General features: G+C 56.3%; 1 protein-coding gene across 1 annotated transcript in view; it reads right to left on the reverse strand.

Annotated features, from left to right (window-relative positions):
- PITPNM3 (PITPNM family member 3) overlaps positions 1-8,291 on the reverse strand; it is a 103,743-nt gene that overhangs the window by 6,007 nt on the left and 89,445 nt on the right. Inside the window, exons 17-19 of the mRNA XM_023184678.2 lie at positions 8,024-8,173; positions 5,686-5,869; positions 1,930-2,058 (exon numbers count right to left, since the gene is read on the reverse strand). Of these exons, the coding sequence (XP_023040446.1) occupies positions 1,930-2,058; positions 5,686-5,869; positions 8,024-8,173 (463 nt within the window). The remainder of the gene's footprint in view (positions 1-1,929; positions 2,059-5,685; positions 5,870-8,023; positions 8,174-8,291) is intronic.

The following is an 8,291-nucleotide window of genomic DNA, read 5'->3' on the forward strand; positions in this document are numbered from 1 at the left end:
GAGAGGAAGGGGAAAGGGGAGGGGAGGTGGACAGGGGAGGGGAGGGAGGGGAGGGAGGAGAGGGGAGGGGAGAAGAGGTGAGAGGAGGGGAGGGAGAAGAGGGGAGGGGGAAGAAGGGAGGGGGAAGAAGGGAGGGGAGGGGAGGGGACAGGCGTCAGGTGGAGGGGCGGGGCAGGCCCCTGATCCTGATCCTGTCCCCATCATTTCCCAGGAACACTCGATGGACACACCTCCAGCTTCTCCGAGGAAGCCCGGGGAAGCCGGGAGCTCTTTAGTGTTCCAGAGTCCCCATCCCGCTTTGGACAACCATGCATCTCTACCTGTACCCGTGGGTCACACCAGAGTTCTCTGGATTTTCATTCCTGTTTTATTTTAATTAATTAATTTATTTATTTATTTGAGACACGGTCTCACTGTGTCGCCCAGGCTGGAGTGCAGTAGCCCAGTCTCAGCTCACTGCAGTCTCAACCTCGCCAGCTCAAGCAATCCTCCAGCCTCAGCCTCCCAAGTGACTGGGACCACGGGTACATGCCACCATGCCCAGCTCATTTTTAAAATTTTTTGTAGAAACAGCGTCTTGCCATGTTGCCAGGGCTGGCCTTGAACCCTGGGCTCAAGCAATCCTGCGTATCAAAGCACCGGGATTACAGGCGTGAGCCAGGGCACTTGGCCTATGGGTTCTTGAGGGTGGGGGAGCACCCATCCTTGTCACTTGGCTCACTAGAATCCTGCAACGTCCCTCCCATCATGCGGCCTCTCCATGCCTCTTGTCATGTTTCTGAGCCCCGCGGCTGCCCTCCTTGCCAGTCCTTTCGGCTGTGCCCAGAACCTTGCTACTCCATATGTGGTCCATGGACTCTGGCAGCATCAACACCACCTGGCCCCTTGTTAGGCAGAACCTCAGGCCCTCTCCCCGCCCCTAGGCCTATGGAATCAGAATATGCATGTCAACGAGATCTCCAGGTGATGCCTGTGCACTTTAGAGTTTGAGAAGCGGGTCCTGAGTTCCCAACTTGGAAACGCCACCATCTCCTGACCCTCTACCCGCACGTCACTCTTAGGCACTGCGCACTTGATATGCCCCAGAGGGAGGTCACCTCCTTCCCTTCCACCTGCTGTGCAATTCCAGTAGTGGCACCTCCTACGTGGTCACCCAAGCCACAGACCAAGGCGCTGTCCTCCGCCTTCCCTTCCTCTCATCCCGCACATCCGTCTGGGCATTACCAAACCCAATCCATCTCCTACCAAAAAATGCCTCTCAGACCCTCCACTTTCTCTTCAGCTCCCTCTCGGCTTTTCTTTCCTTCCTCTGAACCACCTTCCACCTACAGCCTGAGGGAGCTTCCTGAATCACACACCTGCTCATCCCATTCTCACGGAGTCCCCACACAGGCCATCGTGGCTGCACTGACCGTTCCAGCCCCCTCTCTCCCCTCCCGGCTCATGTCCCACGCAGCCAAGCTGAGTCACTGGCAGTTCCCAGAATATACATGTTCTTTGTCACCTCCTGACCTTGGCTTCTGCTGCTGCCTCTGCCACAAATACTCTTCGCAGTCTCAGGCCCTTCCTGGACCATTCCTTCAAATTCCAGAAACCCAACCTTGCCCTGGAGTCTGGGTCCCTCTCCAGGGTCCCGCAATTCCCTGTGCCCCCCATCATACCTCATGGCACTTGCTACACTCCACTGTCACCAACTGCACATGTGCCATCTCCCCACTACACTGAAGTTCATTGCATCCGACTCCACTTGGGATTCTCTCCCTGCACCCAACACAGGCCCTGGCCCAAGGCAGGCACCCCAAAGTGTTTGTTGAATAAATGAATGAGCCAGTGTGGGAATGAACAAATGAACGAATGAAGTACCACTCCCTCCATCCCCTTCCCGGACCTCCCTCACAACTCCCCGCCTCCAGCCCCGCCTCCACCCACCTGGCACTGGGTTTGGTACTTCTTGGTGGACCTGCCCACGATGAAGATCTGGGAGGCAGGCAGGCCCAGTACGCTGTACACGGAGATGTCCTTTGTGGAGCCGTAGGCCGCGCTGATTTTGATGAAGCACTGAAACACAGGGCAGGCACGGAGGGAGAGTGAGGCCAGCCTACCCCCTGGAAAGCCTGCCCGGGTCAACCCCAGGGAGCCCCCGCTTGGGGACCCTCTATGGGCACTCTGGTAGACTCCAAGCCATGGGGCCACCCTGTGTCAGGAAGGAACCCCCAGAGTGGCTGCCCCTCCCTGTACCCCAGGCCCATCCCAGGACTCTGCCCGGTAAACAGTCGTGACCACACCATTTACCGGCCCCGCCTCCAGCAGCACGCTCAGGTTAAGTAATGAGGAAGCCAAACGTTCCTTTGTGGATAAGGAAATTGAGTTCCAGGTTTCTGGCTCACAGGGCCAAGACTGGAGGCCAGTTCTGCCTGGCTTCTGATCCTGTGCCATCCACACCGCTCCACGCTGCAGCTTGCCGTGCGCCCACTGCCTCTCGCTGGCTGGTGTAATGACTGGCCACCGCCCCACCCCCCAGAATCCCCAGTTCAATTCAGAGAACTGCACAAGGTCTGCCTTGCTCCAGGGCACTTTCAGACCATCACCCTTCCCTCCTCTCCCTGGAATAAACCGGATCAAACTCCTGTGAGTTGCTCGCCACCCAGCTGCCCCTCACTGTGTGCCTCCTGTCCCTGTCATCCTCTTTTTCTCCCACTCACGCTCCTCTGAAGCCACTGGAGACTTTGGTCCTGGGTCACAGCTTTCCTTCCTCCCAATCCCCACCATCGCTGGAATGAGCCACAGTCAGAGTGACGTGAGGGATCTACCACCTCCCACCCCGCCTCGCAGCTTTGCACCTTCTTTCACGTCAGTGGCCGTCACTTCCGGGACCGAACTCAGAACCTGCCCCTCTAACTGTGAACTTCCACAAGTCCGCTGCGCCCAGGGTTTCTGCCCCCTCCCTGCCACTTCTCCGCCAGCCCCCACCTGGCTGCTCTCAGCCTCACCGACACTTGTGCTTTCTGCACCAGCCCTGCTGCCTCACCCCTTCCTCATCCTGCCTGAGTGACCCGCAGCATCCCTGTGTCCTCTGCCTCCACCCCAGATTCTCTCACCTCTTCATCCTCCTCCCACACCCGCCCAGCCAAATCTCAGCCCTGGAAATTTTCCACTATCCACCTTGTGTATTTGTATACGCTGCCCACTAAGAGCTGCTAAAGAAACACGGCCACGCAGCTGTCACCCTCCATCTTCTTCCTGTCCTTCCCTGAGCCCTACCCCGTCCTGCAGGTGGCTGCCTTCGAGGCTGGACCAAGGAGAGGGCTTCCTCAGCCCGCTGCCCCTCACCTCAGTGGTTGGTGTACTCCCAGCTGGCTCAGAGGGTGGAGCAGCCCCTCTGCGTCTGGCCCTTCCACCTTCTCATGCACCTGAGATCACTCCTATAACTTGGATCCTCTAGCTTTGGGGACCCTGCCTGCCTGCCTCATGACCCTCCCAGCTGACACCCACCTTCTCTGCTCCTCTCCCTGCTACTTTGGCCCCCTTATCCTTCCCAATTGTCTTTTCCTCACAAGGTCAGCTGGTGGCCAATCTTTGTCTAGTGGACAGTTCTCAGCATCCCACACCCTTGGCGAGAGGGGTACTATCTCCTTGAACCCCTCTCCTCCCGATAACTGTAGCCTCTCTCTCCTGGCCCTCCTCCCCCTCACTCTCCTCCTGGTTCCTCAGCGGCTCCTTGTGCTGCTTTCAGGGGCCCAGCACAGCCTCTTGTCCTGCCTTGCCTCCCCTCTTGTGGCTCCGCTGATCCGTCCTCTGCATCTGCTTCCCAGTCTCCACCTGCAGCCCAGACCTACCCTAAGCCATATCAGGTCCCATGGCCGTATCAGCCTTGACGTGTCCACAGCTGAGCTCATCTCCCTCCAGCCTGGTCCTCTCTCGTGTCCCCTCTCATTCACTCACTCATTCATTGATTAATTCTACCAACATTTATTGAGTCTCTACCACACAACATCATCATCCCCAATCCAGAAGCTATATTGGTGAGCAGAACGGACAGGCTCTGCCTCCATGGAGACCTTGGTCAGGTGTGTAGCACCTGGATCCCTCCTGGTCACCCAGCACGGGCATCTTAGAACTCCTCGCTCTCTGCGTCCAGCTATCCCTGAGTCCTGACTATTCTACCTCCTAATCCTGTCCATGCTTTTCTCTCCATCCCATGCTCATCATCGCCTGGATTATGGTCTTCCTGTGTTTTGCCTGGGCAACAGCCCCCTAACTGGCCTCCCTGCCTCTGGTTTCTCCTGCCAGTCTGTTCTCCACACAGCCACCAATGGGATCTTTGTACACACCAAATTGGACAGTACCACTTCCCTGCTTTAAACTCTTCCGTGGCTCTCCATGACCATGATCTTGGCCTGGTTTCCAAGGTTTTCAAGATCTGCCAAGTTTGGGCCCCTGATGACCTCTGAGGGCTCAGCTCCCACTTGCCCTGGGTCTAACCCTGCCTGCGCTTACCCCAAGCCTGGATGCCTGCAGCTCTGAGAACGTCCCAAGCTCTCTCCTGCCTCCATGCCTTTGCACATGCCGTTTCACTGTCTACCTGACAAAAACTCATGCTTCCAGACTCAGCTCAAAAGTTACCACCCTCCTAGCAGCCTTCCCTGCCCTCCCTGGACAAACTGAAGTCCTTTCTCCTCTGTTTGCTAAAAGGGCCTTTTTTAACCACACACCAGTAGTTGTCAATTGACATGTCCTTCCTCCTCTAGATCAGGGATTTGCAGACTTTTTCTTTGAAAGGCCAGATAGTAACTATCTCAGGCTTCGCACTGTGTCACCACTACTCAATTCTGCTGTTGTACTGCAAAAGCAATCATAGACAATACGTACCCAGATGAGCTTGGCTGTGTTCCAATCAAACGTTTTTTATTTAGAGACATTGAAATTCATGTAATTTTCATGTCATGAAATATCATTCCTCTGATTATTCTCTCCATCCACTTGAAAGTGTAAAAACCATCCTTAGCTGACCAGTCACAACAAAACAGGCTGTGGGCTGGGTTTGGTCATTATATGTCAACGCCTGCTCTGCCCTAGGTCAGGGATTCTTGATTTATTTTTCTGTGCATCAGAATCCCCTGGAGGGCTTGTGAAAAGGTTCCTGAGCCCCTCCCCAGGGTTTCTGATTGAGTAGGTCTAAGAGGGTAGGGGGGCGAGGCGGGGCAGAGAATTTGCACTTCTCCTGAGTTTCCTGGTGCTGCTAGTGAGAACCACAGCTTTGGTCACAGAAAGCACATCCGGGTCACGGAAAGCACATCTGGGTCACGGAAAGCATATCCTCTGCCCCTCTGGTTCTGTTTGTCTCTGTGCAGCCCCAACAAGCACAGACTAAGGAACACAATCACCACTTAAATGTCTACTGGATGAATGGCCAGATGTAGAGACAAGAGTCAGAAGATAAAGGACGAAAGTCTGACTCAGATCTAGGGCAAGTCACTGCAGCCTCACTTTTCTCCTCTGTCAATGACGAGACTAATAACCTACCTCACAGGGCTGCTAGAGGACCCACCAGATCCACGGGAATGGGATTTGTAGAGTGCACATCATGAGGCCCCACCCCAGGGGAGGGAGGCGGGGAGTGGTGAAGAGGAGGATCGGGCTCTCAAGTTGTGGAGGCCCCGCCCCTGCCCCGAGCTGGCCACTCACCTCCTGCATGAGGTTGCGCAGGAAGATGGCCTTCTGCCGCAGCGGGTCGTGCACCAGCCCGTCCGAGAAGAAGATCATGCCCTGTGGGAAGTTGTGCTGGGACAGCCACGACACCACCCGCTGCTTCTGCATGTCCGGCCGCCCCGTGATGTAAAGGATCATGTAGCCCAGGTCCTGCCAGTGCCTGGCGAGACGGCATTAGAAGGGTCCAGCCCTGTCCAGTGCAGGCCACCTGATGCCCAGAAGCCTGCCCTGCCCATAGCTGCCCTCCTGAGACGTCAGAGGGACGAGTCTGAGGCGTGCTAGGGAGAACAAGCGGGATCCTGAATCCCCTCTCCCGGTTGAGCCCTGGACATCTCCCCTGGATGGCCTCCAGGTGCTGCAGGCCCACATCCAAACTCATCTCCTCACCCCTGACCCCTCTGCTCACAGCCGCTTCAGAGCCAGAGACAGGCACCTTTCATTCCCCTCTGTTCCCTGCGCCTCCCTCCCTCCTCCTCCAGGAAGAAAGCCTTTCCATTTCACCAGGCCAGACTCTTTACACCCCCATCCTCCAGCCCTCTCACTTAAGCCCTGCTTCTCATCCTTAGCCCGGGCCTCATCTCTCTCCTGGGCCATTACAAAAGCCTTCTGGTCGGCCTCTTTCCCTGCACCCCCGCTCCTACCCATATCTAACCTGAGCCCTGTAACCCTGGGCAGATTACTCAACCCTCCCCAACCTCCCAGGGTTTCAGTTTCCCCCTCTGTAAAACGGGCATAATAATATGAATATAAGGTTGTCCTAAAGATGAAAGGAATTAATCCCAAACATGCATAGCAAGGTGGTGTGCTTGGTGTGGCTGGCTTTATTATTCTCCTCCACAGTGTTTCCATGGTGATTTCTGTACATCACAAATCTAACCCCAGCACTCCTTTGCCGAACAGCATCTCCAGCTCCCCAGCACCCTGAGGTAGAGCCTCAAGGCCTCTCTCTGCCTCTGTGGCCATGCCCCTGCTCTGCCCTTGCATATGGGATCCCCCCAGCCCACCCAGAGCTGCTTTGCTGCCGCTGGACAAGCCCTGGGCTCTTCTGCTACATAGCTCTCCCCTAGACAGCCCTCATGGCTCCATCTCCTGATATTCACATCTTCCATCTTTCAAGACCCCCCTTCCTCCAGGAAGCCTTCCCTGCTTCCCAAGCAGAATCAGCCTCTTTCCTCTGTGCTCTCACAGCACAGTGGGATAGTTCTCTTGGCTGGCTTCACGCAGAACCCTGGCTGCAAGATGTCAGATAAGCCCAGACCTGGCTGGGCACCTTTATGGCACCTGCCACCAGAAGTGGCTAACAGAGATGGTGAGTTCTAAACCTGGGTGATGGTCTGAGGGATCTGGGGATGCTTTACACTAATGCAGGGGTACAGGGATCACCTCAGGGATTCTGGTTAGTTCTGATGTGGGGTCCAGTGATATGTTTACGAAAAAGGGAGTTTCTGATGACTGTCGAGGTTTGGTCAGCACCCTGTGGCCCCTGAAGCCCATGGAAGGCAGTGGGAGGACCACGGACCCCCAGAGAGGAAGGACCACAGCCTCCCCTTTCCTGCAGTGGGAGGGGGACCGTGATGCTGGAGGGATTTGTTGTAAGGGCAGCAAACGACCTAGCCCTACAAGGGGAAGGTTGGTCCCCTGAAATGGGCTTGAGCCTGACTAGGCCTGTTCCTATGGAGCTGCTGGGCATCTCGAGGGCAGCGGTCTCCCGGGAGCCCAGGAGCCAGGTCCGTTTTCTCTCCCCAAAGCCATCACTGTTACTGGGGTGAGGCAGGGCAGTCTCCAGCCCCCAAGAACTTCCAGTCCCTGGCATCTGTCCTGCTCTTGAGGTTCTGATCACTTGGAGTCCTGGGTTACACTTTCTCACGCCTGTGACTCATTTTCCCCACCAGACTCTGAGTTTCCTCCAACCTAAGAGCTCACTCTGCATCCGTGCCCAGCACACAGCCTGGCCACAGTGGGCCTCAGAAAGTGATGGATGCGTGCATGAGTGGAGGGAGGGAGGCAGGGAGACAAGGAAGGAGGGAGAGAGGGAGGGTGGGAGAGAGGGAGGAAGGAAGGAATTGGGAGGGGGGATAAGGAAGTGAGGGAGGGAGAGACGAAGAAACAGACAAGCTGAGGTCTAGAAAGCAGGAGAGAGTTTCCCAAGGACACTCAATAAATGACTATTGGAGGTAAAGCCAGGGCTTCTCAGCGCGCAGCCCCAGAGACCAGTAGAATTCCTAGAGCGAATCAGAAAAACAACATACCTCCCCCAGGGCTGCTGGCTCCTGCCCCCTAGGGAGACACATCGCTCGTGGAAGGTGGGACTCACCGGACAACGTCCACTGCACCCGGCCGGACCTTGGGGTCGCTTCCCATGATAGACACGCTGGCCGCAAAGGACCCGTCAATGCTGAACACGACGCATTCCATGCCCCGGGGCAACACCGTGAGGTAGCTCATGGCACAGGTCTGGTCGCCCCTGAAAGAAACCCGCCTGTGGTCAGCCGTGAGGTCAGGGTCAGATGTTAGCCGGAAGCCAGAGGTCAGCCAGTGGCTGCAGACAGAGCTCAGTCTGGGTCAAGGTCAGACGTTAGCCG

Source organism: Piliocolobus tephrosceles, chromosome 16 (genome assembly GCF_002776525.5).
Source record: "Piliocolobus tephrosceles isolate RC106 chromosome 16, ASM277652v3, whole genome shotgun sequence".
NCBI classification, from domain to species: domain Eukaryota; kingdom Metazoa; phylum Chordata; class Mammalia; order Primates; family Cercopithecidae; genus Piliocolobus; species Piliocolobus tephrosceles.